A 17,471-nucleotide genomic window follows, 5' to 3' on the forward strand; every position below is an offset into this window, starting at 1 on the left:
ATTCATATATTTCTGGGCATATTTTTAATGATGCAAGGATATGTTGTGTAGATATGTGAGTAATTACCTTTAGAGATTTTCATACTTTTTTTGCTGAGAAAGACTCAAGAGGCTAACTTCCTATAGTTTCTCTTGCCCCAAAGGCTTTTCCTTACAGAATATTTTGGGAATCTATTCTGTTTGCAAACTTCTTCAATTTGCATGTGAGGTAATTAGAAGAAATTATTAGAAGCCATGGCATTATTTCTTCAATGCAGGGATAATACCAAGCTCTATAGTTCTTTTGTGATCAGTCCAAGAACAGTTGCATTACAGCTTTCTCAGTGTCTGGTAAAAGTCATTTCTTTGACAAAAGCCTCGTTAGCTTGAACTCAAATCAGAAATGACTGGGGCAATGATGATAAGCTGGAAGATGCTTTGAGGAAGCATTACAGGACTACAGATTTAGGAAATTTAACAACATTGCATTTGCCAAAACTTTTGGCCTCGCAGCTTCAGGATGTTAGAGACTCTTTTGATTGGGGAGAGTTGTAGAGTAAGGAAGAAGAGAGAAACAACAAAATAATCTATTTTCTTTAAAGTTTTTTATTCTTAACAATGATATTTCTTTCATTTTGTGTCATTCACTAGATTAGACTCTAGCTAAATGGGAAAGAAAGGCCACTCTCTACCATCTGTGTAATGGGAGTTAATGATGACAAATGCAAAAATATCTTTGAAGACTACCTTGGATCTAGATCAGCAACATCTTCTAATAATGGTGGGATTAGTAAGTGGAAGAAGATGTTCCTGAGAAACAGGACAACTGCTCAAGGGGTCATATAAGCACAGAAGAAGACAAGAGCCTCATGCTAAGCAAAGTCCTCTTAGAGATCACAAAGTTCATTTAAAAAAGTAGAAAAGGAAGGGAAACTTAGAGTATTCCCCTATTTTTATTCTACCAGTTGAGAAAATTCTAAGTAAGATGTTCCCATTCTTCCTCAAACTTAAAGAAGGACCAGAGTTAGAGAAGAGGGAGAGAGAATAGACTTAGCTGCAAAGTTCACAGTGGTTTTGGATTTGATTAGCCAGATATTTGATAAATGAAACTGACTCTGAGGACATTCATCAGTCTTCTTTCTGGCAATGGATTCTAGCCAAGACTTTTGACCATCTAATTCAAGCCCTTAAACACAATTGGATTAAAATATCACGGGAAAATGTTTGATGCCTGGGGTTTATAGAGATTATGTGGCTTCTACTCTGTGGCCCTTACTGGAGGGGGAACTCTTTACATTAAATTATAAAAAAAAATAGTGAGAACTTTGCCCCAGTCTCCAACTCTCACAGATTCTGTTGGTCCTTACATAGATCCAGATACAACTTTGTAGATTAGAAAGAAAGAAAGAAAGAAAGAAAGAAAGAAAGAAAGAAAGAAAGAAAGAAAGAAAGAAAGAAAGAAAGAAAGGAAGGAAGGAAGGAAGGAAGAAAGAAAGGAAGAACGAAAGAAAGGAAGAAAGAAAGGAAGAAAGAAAAAGAATTTACATCATTGGGGAATAGAAAGTATAATACGTTTCTACTCTTCAATAAATTCAATTCAAGAACTTCTATGTATAAGATCTGAAGATATGAAAATGAAAAATGACATAGCATTTGCCCTCAAGGAGCTTATAGTGACTAGTTAGTAGCAAAGCTTTAAGAAAATCTGATGTATGGGACCCCCAAGAAACTTAAAAGAGCAGTATATGTCATACTTTTTCCTTTTTAATAAAATTCTGACTATGATACAGCCTGATTTCCTTCAAAATCTAGGACTTATAGGCCTGCACTAATTTTTATGGCTATATGAATCTTTCTCTAGTGACTTAAAACTTCATGACCAAAGTGTGATACTAATTCCTAATGTACCTACCAATCACATAACAAGACACTTTGAGAATATATTATCTTATTGATCTTTTAGTAGATGTCTGTCTTCTTTAAAAGAGAATATAGAAAAGAATTTTGGGAAACTGATTTCCTTTCCTTGGGATGAGGTTGAATGGGAATAAGAGAGCAATGAGTTTCAGAATGAAGTAATTGCCTGAAATAACTTTCTTCTCTTAGAACTAGTAATTTGGCAGTAAAAAGAACTCCAGTTCATTGGCAAACTTGGAGCCATCTGTTCTTCTAAACTTGTCCGATTTGGGAAAGATGGCCTAAAAGTAAAAGATTTTAAGTGCTAGCCATATACAACTAGATTAAAAAACCCTCCTAATTCAAAGAAATACTCATCGATTTTTCTCTAGTTATAATTTTAAATTTAGTATTTATGCTATTGCAGCATTCCCTCTGGTAGCAGCATCTCTGACAACTTGCTTTCTCACTCATCCGTCCACAGAGAATGACTGCTGCTCTCAGATTCAAGAGGTATCAAGTTCCAGTCTTCTAAAACTATAACTCATGAGCCCCTAAAAGCAACTAGCTCAAAGGAAAGACATTTAGTTTGGTGACACAATAAAAAGAATAGCTACAAAATATTCTTCATATAAATCTGATCAAACTATCACAAATATTCACAGTATCAATGAGAAAAATGAGCACTAATGGTAATAAGGCACATGCATAAAGAATACATAGGTCCAAAGCAACTCACTATTCTTTCTCTTCTAATCCAATCTTCATCAAATCCATATTCCTTTTAAATCAGAAAAGGATCATATCAGGATGGAAGCCCTTACCTGGACTCCTTGGTTCTACTGCTCCCCAAAGCTTCATTTCCATTTGCCAAACTTAGTCTTTCCTTGAAATCATGGTTGGCTCTTTTCACTTCTGCCAGGGATCAAGCTCTACAGTTTCCTCTGTCCTGCCTCTCTGTGTCTATGACTGTTTGTCTAACTATGATTCTGCTCCCTGCTTTGAGACAGAGATTCTGTGCTTATTTGCAAAGTATATATCTCTGCTCCCTTAAATGTGCTTTGAACTAGTCAGAACTGACTGATGAACTCTTGAGCTGGGCAAAAATCTCTAAAGAAAAGGTGCAGGTGGAAGAAGGAGTTATAAAGCTCTTCTTCAGTCCTAAGAACAATTCTGTCCCTTTCAGGGTTTTTTTAAATGCTGGATGCTGCCCAGTAGCAGCTCAGCTCTAATTTAGAGCTAGTGAATTCAGCTATTTAAAGGCCTGCAGGGCATGGCCAATCTTAATCTAGCATTGTCCCTTTAAATCCAATCATTCCTTCTGTAAACCTTAAAATTTCCCAGACCCTACTTTATAAGATTGGATTAAGACCATTCCCCATTTGGGCAGTAAACTCTACTTAAAGCAGGAATGTGAGAATTCTACTTTACCTACTTGGGTCTGCCCTAGGGGAAGATAAAATTGTAAACTCTTTTCTGAACAATGAAAAGTACTTAAACCTATACTTTTCTTAAGCTAAGTACCTATAAAGGTCAAGCAACTTGTGAATTTACAAGGAACAAAGAACTGGAAAACTTACTCAGAGCTTTCCTGGTGTGAATTACTCAAAAATCCACACCTTCTTAGGTGTGGACTAAGAATGGGCGGTCCTTTAGAAACATCTACAGTGATTGGTAGATGTAAGGACTTAGGGGAGGTGACAGAGGAGATTTTGCCCTTAAAAATAAGAGCTCAGGGAAGAGCTGGGAAGTCATTCTGAAACATTCAGATTGAAGAGACTCATTCTGAGGAGACTGATTCTGAAGCATTCAGATGGAGGAGGGAGCTGGTGAGAGCAGCTGAGATGCTGCTGGCCTGGTGTCATTAGAAATCCTTACTTAGACAGATCTTATGGTGAGTTATAAAAAACTGACTGATTTCTCTTTTAAGACTCAGGTCTAGGCCATATTGGCTTGAGGCCCTTCATACTTATTTCTTTCTTACTCTCTCTTTCTTTGATTACTCATTGTAATGTTAATTAAAATCTCTATAAAACCTAATTGACTTGGGTATTTGAATAATTGGGAATATTTCCCTGGTGACCACCTTATATTTGATTTTAAACCCAGGACACTGTAGTGAAACATATTTCTGCGGTCAAATTTACTCACCCTCTCTTATATCTATCACAATTTATATCTTCCACTATTTTAATCACTACAGTTTAAGACCTCAACCATTTTAAATCTCACACTTCACACTTCATAAAATTATAACAGGTAGTCAACATCTCACTATACTTCTATAGGATATTAATACAACTTCACCTCTGTAACCTGCCCTTTGCTTTCTATAGCTTACTAGAGAGGAAAAGGGAAATCATTTCTATACTGTATTTTGAATTTTAACTAAAAATAAAATATAGCTCCTGCCAGGCACAGGATTAGGGATATTAATTGGAGTTGCCAAGAAAGCATTATATCTAAAACATCTCTGCTTGAATATTTCTAGGAACAGACAGTTCACCATCTTCCAAGACAAAGTATTTGATATCTAAATGCTCTAATTATTAAAAAAAAAAAAACAATCTTCCTTACATAGAAGGCACCTAGATGGCTCTATAGTTAGGTCTGGAGTCAGGAGGACCTGAGTTCAAATCTCAAATTCTTACTTGATGTGTGACCCTGGTCCAATCATTTAACTTTTGTTTGCCTTATACACTAGAGAAAGAAATGGTAAACCCTTCCTTATACTTGCCAAGAAAATGTCATACAGGGAAATGTAGGTTTGGATACCACTGAACAACTGAACAATCTTATGTGGAGGTTGTAGGAGGCAAGCTTTAAGCTCAGTGTGATGATATTTCAAATACATGAATATAGCTATCATATGCCTTTCCCTTCAACATTTTGTTCCTTCCAAGTTAAACATCTTCAGTTGTTTCATATTTCAGATCTTTTAATTATCCTTGTTAACATTCACTGGATGCTTCCCAATTCACCACTACTTTTCTTAAAATGTGATGCCCAGAATTGAACACAATAATGTATGTTTCAACTGAAAATTTTTTATTGAGGCTATTAGAGCTCTTTGGCAGGATACTATACTCCTATTCATATGACTATATTATTATTATTTTACAGACCACATCACTTCTGTCCCACAGTTCCCATTTCTAGATCTCACCAGGCACTGAGAGCTGAGGAAAGCTGGCCACATAGGGAACCTTTTGCTCTGCTCCAATCCCTACTATCTCCAACCCCTACTAAGATACAACTAGGATCTTACCTTCCCCCCAAGCTTCCTTCCATGCCCCCTTCCCCTTTCCCTCTCCTGGCTAGACACTGACTCTACCCTCCCCAACCCTATCTCTTCAGGAAAGAGCCTGAGTCCTCTATTCCTAACTTCTTGATTGAAATATACCATTCTTCACTTTATTTCCTCTATGAATTTTTCTCCAGTGCAATATAGGTCTTCCACAGCATAAAGAACATGGAATAACACATGTACAACCAATATCATATTGCTTGCCATCTTGGAGAATGGGAGGGGTAGGAGGGAGGGAGAGAACATGGATCACAAAGTATCAGAAAACTCTCACTGAAAATTGTACCAACATGTAATCTGGAAAAGAAAAAAAAAACCCTTAAAAAATAGAATGAGATGTATTTGAGATGAAGGACCCTTTCACTTTTCTATTTTTACCCTACCATTTAGCACAGTATTTATGGCATAATAAGTGATTCATTTATTAAGAATCCACTTCTTAACAAAGGCTTTTTTCATTAATCATTTAATGCCTTTACTGAGTACTTGTTGGTTAATAGTTCAATATACCTAAATCATAGAGTTAGAATCCTGTCCTTGGAGTCAGAAAAACCTGAGTTCAGATCCAACCTTAGACACTTACCAGCTGTGACAGGCCACTTAACCTATGTCTGCCTTAGTTTCCTTACTTGAAAAATGGAGACAATAATAGTACCTATCTCCCAGAGTTGTCTGTGAGGATGAAATAATAAGTATGGAATGACACAAAACTAATTCATATTTATAAAGCACTTTGCAAACCTTAATAATACTTATAGGACTAATTGTCCAGAGAACATCCAAGAATAGTTAATGATGAAAAAGAGGTAATTTGTCCAATGCAGAAAAAGAGGAACTTTAGTGAAGAGTCTGACTCATTTTGTCAGCTATATAAATTCCATCATCATTTATCTTCCCACTGTGGCATGGTACTCCTTATTTCACATGAATTGATACTGAGGCAGGTCTCCCTATTCTATATTTATGCAATTCATTTTGGACTTTCAATGGAGAAATTAAAAAACTGAATCCAATTGCGTGCAGTTATGTTTATTATTGTTCAGTCATTTCAGTCATGTTTGACTCTTCATGATCTTATTTGGAGTTTTCTTAGTAAAAATGCAAGAGTAGAATACCTCCTAATTTCTCCAGCTCACTTGATAGATGAGGAAACTAAGGCAAAGAGGGATAAGTGATTACCCAGGGTCACACAGTATGGGTTTGAGGTTTGATATGAACTCAGGAAGATGAGTCTTCTAGATTACATATCCTGGCACTTAATAATCACCAAGCTGGCATTTTTATACTAGAACCATCTTTTCAAATGTTGATATCTTGGAGGGATTCTAATCTTATTTCCCAGTATTTTGGAAATGTTTAATTACCTTGTCAAATCTGAACCCAATTCAGGAAGGAATTAATTCCACAATACTCTGACAAACAAACAAGGGCCCTTTGCTTGGTGCCTCCCACCCCACTCCAATGATGGGGGATTTACTGTCAAGTGAGATAACTCATACTTCTTTGGAATTCCTCCAGTGGTTAATGTTTAACTTTATCTAAAGCCTAAATCTATATCTCTTCAACTTCTACCTACTGCTTCCATTTTTACCTTTAGGGCAATGTAGAATGTCTAATCTATCTTCCACATTCAATTTCTTCAGCTTTTTGAAGACAACTCCCATGTGTCCAACAGGACTTCACCCACTTCCTTCAACTAATGGTCTTGTAAAATTTTCCATCTTCCAATTATCCTGGTAATCCTCTTCTAGATTAGTTCCAATTTGTCAACATCCTTCTAGAACAGGCCTTGGCATATGCATGCTTAATAAAAATTTATTGAAGTGAATTAAAATCATGAATAATTCCCAGAACTAAATAAAATAGCAAAAATTTGATTTGTGTGGTTAGGGCAAAATAGAGTGGAACTATTACCTTTCTAATTCACATCCTCATCTAGTTCATTAATAAAAATTTTAACAATGACAGACCAAGAGCAGAACCCTACAACCTCATAACATAGACCTCCTTCCAGGTTGATATTGATCCAATAATATATTCTTAAAGGCAGGGGTCCCCAAACTTTTTACACAGGAGGCCAGTTCATTGTCCCTCAGACCACTGGAGAGCTGGACTATAAAAAAACTATGAACAAATCTGTACACTGCTGTCTGAGATAGCGGAGGCTGCAGTGCTGGCTGTGATGAGCCTGTCACACCCTGAACAGGCCCATCACCACCACCACTATACAGGGCAGCAGTATACACAGTGCGGAATCCCCTTCCCCAGATGGCCGCTCACCATGCTGACGTCTTCCATTGTGCAGCCACATAATCCTTTGAACGGCAGGCACCTTGTTCTCGTTCAGTTACTTTCAGAACAAGGCGTCATGCAAAGGATTATGTCACTGGAAGTAGTACTGTACGTGAGCAACACCATGCTTTGCAGTGCTGCCACATACAGTGCTCCTCTCACTGACCACCAATGAAAGAGGTGCCCTTTCTGGAAGTGCAGTGGGGGCTGGATAAATGGCCTTAGGGGGCCACATGTGGCCCATGGGCCATAGTTTGGGGACCCCTGCTTTAAGGACTAAAAGAGAAATAAGAAGATGCCTTGCTTTACTACTCTGCTCCAGAGTGTAATATTTTATGTCAGTTTTCTTTTTTTTTGATGGAGTGACTGATTGATGTCTTTAATCTTTTTTTCTCCCTTTTCCTCTTAAAAACAAAGAAACAGTTTTGTTTTGTTTTTTTGTAAGGGATGATCTTTCTAGTAGAGGAGAAGGAAGGATATATAGGGAATCTATGTGATATAAAAACAAAACAAAAATCATTAAAGATAAAAGTTTCTAGATTTGGTGATTTGTGCTAATACCATAAGGTTTCCGTATTCCACATCTGTGCTTCCACGATGTCATTTGTTCCTGTAGTTTTCTTGTATGATAATTCTAATACTCATAGGACTAACTATTCAGAAAACATTTCAAAAACAGTCAGTGATGAAAAAAGGTAATTTGTTCAATCTTATTAGTAGAAAAAGAAGTTTAATGAAAAGTGAGATTCCTTTTGTCAGTTATGCCAGTAGTATTTATGTTGTATTCATTGTAGAGCCCTGATATGCGGAATGCTACATTCATTCTATGCAAACGTATTAATTCCAAACCAGTTGCCTCTATGTATCACTCTTATTTAGCAACTATAAGCTCTTTGCAACACATTCACCAACTTTTCCCCATTTGAAAAAGTCACTATATTATATCATGCATGAAGTGGGAAAATGGGAAATTATTGAGGTAATATTTTAATTTTTCAAAGGAGGTTATATATTGTCTAACTCTGTTTATCTCCAAAAAGAAAAGACAGTTGTCTTTAAAAATTGGTCAGGATTAGGAGATCTTAACATGGAGTCCCATGAGATTCCCAAAGAATCTGTGATAGATTTCAGAGGGTCTGGGAAATGGATCAGGAAGAAAATTACATATTTATTTCCCTTAACATTTTCTTTCAATTACTAAAAATATTATTCTGAGAAAAGGTTCATAAGTATCACCAGATTGTCAAAATTGTCCATGACGCAAGAAAGATGAAGAAACTCTGGTCTAGCTATTGTTCTGCTTAAAGTCACAGGGCTGGACCAGATAATCAAGGTACTTTCAAGCTCTCTGACCTTCAGAATGTATAACATTTTATCTGGCATGTGGATTGCATTTATTTAAACCATTTATTGTGACATTTGTTTAAATCATTTATCACATTTATTTAAAGCCATTTTATTCCTTCTGTGGAATGTAGGGAACAAAATCCTACAGAAAAATGAATACCATTCTCTTTGAACAGGTCTAATTAGAATGCTGTATATCAATGAATGCTGCACAATAAAATTAAATAATCCCTCTTGGGGTATAACAATAGAAAAAATATTTATAGATGGGAGAAAAGGTACATGCTAATTGTCTAATCTAATATTGGTCAAGAAGAAGACTCCATTTCATGTATTCTATATCTAAAGGCCCTTCTGCTTCTGGCTTAACTCCAGGCACAGAGTTATGGACCAGCCTAGATAACAGTGGGTCTGGGGATCAGGGTGGGTGGCATTCTTTGGATGGCAACTATCCCATGGAATCTGCAAAGATATATTGACACCTCTTTTCTAAGGAAACCAAACTGGCTTTAGGTCACCTTAAGGGTCATTTCTCAGCAGGTCCAGGGCTTCATGCTGGTCAGTCTAGAGATAGCCAGATGGTTATTTGGCTTTTGTTATGGTTCAGAATAACACTATGCTATTAAAAACCCTTTTATTGATGTGCTTCATTTTTGTAATATCTTTTTTTATATCCCCTTTTTTCTTTTCCTCCACAGCATTTTCCTTTGAAATAAAAAAGTAAAAATATTTTAAAAATAAACAGATCAGTGAAAGCAGCCAATGCAATTACCATCCACTAAATCTAACAATAAGTACAATGTTCTACACATACATTGGTATGTAAACTTAACTATTAATAAAGAGAAAGTCTGCTTCTCTGTACCCTTTCTTTTCTGATTGTCACATCTCAGACTCTCTTCTCCCACCACATTTTGAATTCTTATTCCAGGCATAGCCCCTGAAATTTTCCAGGGTTGGTATTACTGAGATACCTCCAGGTCCAATTGAGATACAAATCTCAGGCTGTTTTGACTGAAAATAGTCTCCTGTGGTCTACTTTACCCACCTTCAATTCTGTGTCCTGTGGTGTGGAGTTGACCTGTGTATATGAGAATGAGAGTAGCAGTGGCCTTCTACTTTTCAATCTAGAGTTTGTTCAGAGAGTAAAGAGGAAAGTTGAGCTAGGGATGATGCAACACTGCTTCATTAATGTGCTCAGTGGCCAACGCTGTGCTACTAACACATTTCAAGATGGAGATGAGCTCCAGACCATATGGAATTCCTCAGAGCCTGCAGTAACCTTTACCTTGTTTCAGAAATGCAATGGGTTTTTAGGCAGTAACCATGGAAACTATCTGAGCTACAACCCCCCCCCCCATATTAGATCTAAAGATGGTAGACCTCACAAGGATTAATATATTTCTGACAAATTAAAATTTGGGTAGTACCTATAGTTATTCAGAGGAAAAGTGCTATAAATTTAATGATGTATCAATCATTTCAGTTTATAAGAACTTCTGGTCCTAATAATATTAGAATCCTGGAATAGAAAAGTAGGAGCCAGGGGTGTATATACAAAGGTAATTTGATGAGCAGACAGGCTGTCTGCTACACGCAAAATGGCCTGCTTCACTCACTCTCTTCTCTCCCTTTAAATTTGACTGATCTATCCTCAAAGCACAATTGGAGCATTTGGAGGGGAAAGGAATTGGCCCATTTTGGAATTTCTGGGTCTAAACTACAAGACATCTCCTACTCTTTAGTTATTTCCAAGATACTAAAAGATACTATTATCAGCAGTTTGAGAATGCTACCTAGAATCTTATAGCGAATTGTGAATTCTGAAGAGGGAAAAAGGAGAGGAAGGAGAAGGATCAGTGTTCAGTGTCCTTTTCACCCTATTGACAGGGTTATATCAGTTTAAATTATCTGATAGAAAGGGGGAGAGATATCTTTTCCCATTTTTCCTACATAATTGGTTTTTTGGAGTTCCACTAATATACTATTCTTCCATATGATCCTGGCTACTCCTTTCTTAATTTTCCTATCAAAAACTCATGGATTCTCAAAGGCCAGGATGGTGGAATTCAAGCCCTGGGTAGAATTACCCTGTCAAGTCAAGTATGGCCCCAGAGTCTGACAATGTCTGTCATAAAAAGATAAGCTCAGTTAATTTTTTAGTCATATCAACAAGTAATTAATTATTTAGGCCACAATTCATATAGACTATCTATTAGCTGAGGAAGTCTCCAGGTGTAACGACTTTTCATGCCACTGGACCCAGGCTTCCAACGCCGAGAGAATGGGACTGTCTCTGTGCATCGACTTTTCCACTTAAATCTCCTTCACGCACAAGTGTTTTTGTGCACACTCATCTACATCACAAATGAAAGTGCACAAAGACAAATGTCATCCTTGGTTACCAAGAGATGACTACTATCTATTAGGTCAGAGAGAGATTACAATATTTGCATAAATGAAAACATGAGTGCTTAAGCACTGAAGTATATGATTGAATACTACAAATTCCCCAACATATCAAATAGATATGTATACAAATAGGTAATGCATACAAAAAAGGAAGATTTTTCATAGAATTTTTACTTTGAAACTCTCACTTGGTAGCTTTTATATAAATAAGATCTTTTCATATTAAAAAAAATAAAAATAAATGAATTACAAATTTTTGTTCTTTGAATCTACAAATATTCCTTACCACTTTGGAAAAAATGACTTCACTCTTAAGTAAGATATATTGAAATTATGTTAAAATATTTTAAGAAATGTTCATTATTTTTGAGCATCTATTAATTTTATGAAACTATTAATGAGGACAAACATTTATTAAAATAAAATTTCAACTTTACTTCTAATCTCAAATTGTTTTGATGCTGTTAAATTTCACTTTCATTTCATATAAATATGTTCATATCTGTATTACCAAACTTTGAGATGCTCATGAAAACTTTATGGCTTCTTGTCTTCAATGCATGTCAGCTTCCTTTGGGTTTTTTTAATCAAAACAATAATAAGAATTTTGATACTTTAAATACATTTGCAGAACGCTCTGAATTTAAATCATATTACTTTCCCTAATACTAATATTCAATTAAATATGTTGTGAGTTATTTAAATATGTATTTGGCAATTGTATAGAATAAATGGTATATGTATCACATGCTTCTTTATTATTTCTATATTTGCAAGGTTATAAAATGCATAAAAACACATTATCAAATGATAAACTGAACATAACATTAGTTTATAAAAGTCCCTGTTATTTAACTGCTTTCTACATACATAGCATACATAAAAAAAGCTGATTTTTTTAAGGCAGTCACATAAATGAATCCAATCCCATTTTCCCTTCTGCCTTCACTTTTTTTTTTAAACCCTTACTTCCGTCTTGGAGTCAATACTGTCTATTGGCTCCAAGGCAGAAAAGTGGTAAGGGCTAGGCAATGGGGGTCAAATGACTTGCCCAGGGTCACACAGCTGGGAAGTGTCTGAGGCCAGATTTGAACCTAGGACCTCCCGTCTCTAGGCCTGACTCTCCATCCACTGAGCTACCCAGCTGCCCACCTGCCTTCACATTTTTGTGAAGCAATTTTACAAATCAGGATAATATGCCATCTCCTTTCCCCTTCCCTACATCTCAAAAATCCTTTGACTTCATTCCCTTTTCTGTCTTCCTTTACTCTAATTTCTGATGAGGAGTTTAGCCTTCTAAGATCATCTTTTACTTGTATTCATTTACTAGTCTCTCCTCCTTGGGATTAGCCATGGAATCATTCCTCTCCTACCTCCTGATAATCCTTGCCCTCTCTGTATCTACTTGTTCTTTCTCTGCTCCCTAAAAATAGGCCTAAGATCTTGTCCACCTTAAAAAAAAAACAAAAACATCACTTGAAACTACCATTTCCTAACTTATTACTTTGTACTTCTCCCTTTCACAGTCAAACTCCTGAAAAAAAAAAAAAAGCTTCTTGCCTTTTACTTATCTCCTTTCACTCACTTCTTACTTAGATCTTGGCAAGTTGGCTTCTGACATGATGTTTCAACTGAATCTGTTGTCACCAGTTACCAGTGAATTCTTAATTGCCTATTTCTGACACTGCCTTCTTTTGAGCCAACCAGCTTCACGTAAGAGTCATCCTTGACTCTTCACTCTTACCCACCATCATTCAATAAGGTGACAAGGTTTGTCAACTCTACCTCCACAAAATCTCTTACATCTGTCCCTCCCTGGTCTAGCCCTCATCACTTTTCACCTAAATTACTGTCATAGCCTCTAAATTGGTTTTTGGTCCAATCTCTTTTTGTTGCACTCTATCATCAACAAAGTAGCCAAGTGAAATCCCTAAAGCAGTTATGATCATGTTGATGACTCTAGTGGCTCCCTAATGTTTCTAGAATAAAATGTATGTGTTCCTCTATTTGGCATTTAAAGTCCTTCATAGTCTGGAAAAGCCTATTTTTCCAGACTCCCTTCATATTACTCTCCTTCACATCCTCTACATTCTACTCAAGCTGCTTCTCATAAATAACATTTCAGCTTTCTTCTCCATGTTCTTTTCACAAACTGGCCTCAAGGCCTGGAATGAATTTCCCCCTCACTTCTGCCTCTTAGAATCTTCAAAGCTCAGCTTGGGACCCTACCAACTACTATTGTCCCATTTCCTCCCTCCCTCCATTGTGGTTTCTTTGTCTATATTTTGCACAGATTTATATCATATGTATGTATACAGATAGATAGGTAGTTGTGTATATGTTTATATGTCTCTCTCTCTCTCTCTCTCTCTCTCTCTCTCTCTCTCTCTCTCTCTCTCTCCCTCTCTCTCTCTTTATCTCATGAGCTCCTGATGATCTAACACAGTGCCTGACAATTGGCATGCCTGTTATAAATAGATATTTGTTGAATGACTAACTGATTTTAAAAATATGGAAGGGAAAACAGCCTCTATCCAATCTTCAGTAAACTTAGTTTGACTAAAAATAACAGCAGACACTTTAGTTCATACAAGTATTATTAACCTTGTTTCACAGATAAGGAAATTGAGGCATTTGGGTGGTATAGAAGACAAAGGGCTAGGACTGGAGTCAGAAAGACTAAAAACCAAATGTGGCTATATATACTTAGTACCTGTATAATTAATTGGGCAAGCACTTTAACTCTATCTGACTCAGTTTCCTCATCTATAAAATGGGAATAATAAAGAGCATCTTCCTAGCTATCCTTTATTATTATTACTCTTCTTCCTCTCTTCTTCCTCCTCACAAGGGTTAAATGACTTGCCTAACACTACAAAGCTAGGAAGTGATGAAGTCTAGAACTGGGTCTTCTGAATCAAAGTCCATTACATCATTCTGCCCCCTTACAGAATTATCCAGTTTTTGGTCAGCAAAGTTTCCTAAAGGTTCTTTTATAGGGCCATGTAGTAAATTCATGAACTGATCATGGTGGGGCCCCAGCTAGATGACCAAGAGAGTGTTGGATTCTCTGTGTAATCATCCCTACCCCTCAGCATGTCTATAAATTAACCTTGTTATAAGAAGATGCCCTCCCTTTTATTACTTCTTAGGAAGTCAGAATGAGCAACAAGAAGGTGGGAGAAGAATCTCTTTTCAAGAGCTTATCCTCACCCAGTTTTTAACCACTAAGTCACAGAATCAAATATGTTACTGGGAGCTTCAGAAAGAAAAAGAACAGGAAGCAACTGGGTAGCTCATATTGAAAGTCAGGCCCAGAGATGGGAGATCCTAGGTTCAAATCTGGCCTCTGACACTTCCTAGCTATGTGACCCTGGGCAAGTCACTTGACCTCCATTCACTAGCTCTTACCACTCTTCTGCCTTGGAACCAATATACAGTATTGATTCTAAGATGGAAGATAAGAGAAAGAAAGAAAGAAAGAAAGAAAGAAAGAAAGAAAGAAAGAAAGAAAGAAAGAAAGAAAGAAAGAAAGAAAGAAAGAAAGAAAGAAAGAAAGAAAGAAAGAAAGAAAGAAAGAAAGAAAGAAAGAAAGAAAGAAAGAAAGAAAGAAAGAAAGAAAGAAAGAAAGAAAGAAAGAAAGAAAGAAAGAAAGAAAGAGAAAGAAAGAAAGAGAGAAAGAGAGAAAGAAAGAAAGAAAGAAAGAAAGAGAGAAAGAAAGAAAGAAAGAGAAAGAGAGAAAGAAAGAAAGAGAGAGAGAAAGAAAGAAGAGAGAGAAAGGGAAAAAGAGAGAAAGAATGAGAACATCAAAATGAGGAAAAGGAAAAAATGAGGAGGAAAAGGGAGGAAATAAAAAAGAGAAAATTCAGAGAGAAAAAATAGAGAAGAAGAGAATAAAAAATGATAAATCAAATTCTCATTCCCTTTTAAACCCTCTGTTTTCTGTCATACATGTTTTTAAATGTTCCTTTAGGGAAAGTAAAATAGAAATTAGATCTATGATTTTATTGATGTAGGAAACTCCAAAATAAGGAAATTCTTACTACTAACAAAGGCTATCACCTTTTCTTCAATTTATAATTATAGAGAGTTTCTTAGAACACTGACAGGTTAAGTGACTTGCCGAGCATTACTCAAGCAACATATGTCAGAGATGAGCCTTGAACTTCGCCCTTTCTACATTTAAGATCAGTCTCTCTCCTACGCTAAATGTCTCTTATGGAAAATGATTACCAGAGGCACAGAAAAGGGAAATCTCCCTTTCATTCTAACTATAATACATCCTTATATTTTATTTCTAAATTTTTCTCTTACCTGTTAGGTCAGGAGATCCCAGATGATAAATTATTACTAATAAGCATGAGGTATCATACTTAATAGACTAACACTTCATATTTACTTCTTTTTAATTTTTAAACATTTTAACATTTGACTTTCTATCTTAAAATTAATATTGTGTATTGGGTTTAAGGCAGAAGAGAGGTAAGGGCTAGGCAATGGGGGTTGTGACTTGTCTGAGGCCAGTTTTGAACCTAGGACCCCCCACCTGCATTTCTAAGTCTGGCTCTCAGTCCACTGAGCCACCTAACTGGACCCTTCATATTTACTTCTTGAAACAGATTAATATTTTCTAAAGCATGACAAAATTGATGTCAGTGAATTTCATAGGAGTAAAGACCTTCCATAATTCGTTTGGAATGTCTGTGTGTTTTAATGGAAGCTTCAGAAGGTGAACGCATTAGTATCATAGCTAGAGGTGACAGGAAGTCTCACATGGAAAGCTAAGATATGCCAATTCTGCAAAACCACCAATAGACCCACACATACTCATCCACTGAAAATGAATAGTGAATGTCTTCCCTCTTTTCTGTGCCATGCATGCCAGCTCAGTACAACTGAGTACAGGTACAGGACTGGCCTGATAGCTTCACAGTATGTGGGCAGTCACAAAGTTAAAGACCAGTTTTTGTACTTTGAAATACTCCAGTGCTTCTACATGAGCAGCCCTCCTGCCTAGCCTCTAGAATGTGCCCTGAGAAGAAACAAAGGCAGGGTGAGCCTACAGTAACTAGTCCATCTGGGGGAAAATGTAAGCCATAATAAGCACGCTTCCACAGTTCTGGCACACAGAGGCAACCCTCTAATAACAGGTCAGTCCTTGTATCCCCCAGCTACCTAGATGCCCTACCTTAACAAACCAATATGCAATCACACTAAGAGAATGAATTCAAAACCAAGCTAGTTATTTGTAGCCCAGGGATCATTTGTGACACTCCCAGCATAAATCAGTAGGTTCGTATAAAGACAGGAAGGGAAAACGATTATTTCGGTAGGGAAACTAATTTCTTCTGCTTTTGCCTTCCAATTTATTTAAAACACAAGTAGGAAATGCAGATGTGAGAAAATTATTAGGATCATGAAAACTTTCCATCCTCTCAGTAGCTTGAAACATGAGCCTAATTAAAACAGGGACTGGAAGGAGAATATAAACAATGTCTTCTTTCCAGGGGAGATGATTTTTTTTTTTTTGTGAAGGAATGGGAGGTTTTCAAAAGTTTCTCTTACCTTTTTGTCGCTCAGGCCAGAAACTTGGTCCACATATTCCTCTTGAATCATGAAGGCAGCTAAGTTGGCAGTGTAGCTGGCCAGGAAGATGACAGCAAAGAAGGCCCATACTGACACCATAATTTTGCTGGTTGTTCCCTTTGGATTCTGAACTGGTACAGAGTTGTTAAATACCAGCCCCCACAGTAACCAAATAGCTTTGCCAATGGTGAAAGAGGGACCGCCTGGCTCTGTAGGGATCAACAGATACATTTGAGAAATTAATGGCAGCAAGAATCTCATAGTCTGGTTCTATTGATACATTGCAAGAATATTAGAGTAAGTCCTCCTTATCAGTAACTTCATTGAGATATTGTCATTCCCAGAGAAGAAGGGTGCTTCTTCTCTAATGACTCTGAACCCCCTGCCTTGTTCTGTTTTGTTAGCCTTTTCTAGGATCTTGGGACCTCAGGAGTCAGGACCATTAGGCTCTTCTACTCAAATTCTTAATGAAAGAATTAAGCCTCTTTAAAACATCTACCTCAAGTGGTCATAGGCATAAACTAGATGGTCATTTAAGTATATATTTGCACCTCTTTTTGCCCTTGGTACTTTCCAGAAGACAGAAGAGAGGTGTCAAGAGTCTGGGGATAGAAAGTGGCGGGGATTGATGTGGAAGGAATGGTTCCCTAAT

At 36.7% G+C, this 17,471-nt stretch overlaps 1 protein-coding gene across 6 annotated transcripts in view; it reads right to left on the reverse strand.

Annotated features, from left to right (window-relative positions):
• The window catches only part of GRIN2B (glutamate ionotropic receptor NMDA type subunit 2B), a 641,083-nt gene that overhangs the window by 48,371 nt on the left and 575,241 nt on the right, over positions 1–17,471 (reverse strand). For all 6 annotated transcript variants that reach the window (XM_056799173.1, XM_056799172.1, XM_056799176.1 and 3 more), the window contains one exon: positions 16,799–17,028. In XM_056799173.1, coding sequence (XP_056655151.1) covers positions 16,799–17,028 — 230 coding nt within the window. The remainder of the gene's footprint in view (positions 1–16,798; positions 17,029–17,471) is intronic.

The sequence above is a fragment of the Monodelphis domestica genome, chromosome 5, assembly GCF_027887165.1.
Source record: "Monodelphis domestica isolate mMonDom1 chromosome 5, mMonDom1.pri, whole genome shotgun sequence".
NCBI classification, from domain to species: Eukaryota; Metazoa; Chordata; class Mammalia; order Didelphimorphia; family Didelphidae; genus Monodelphis; species Monodelphis domestica.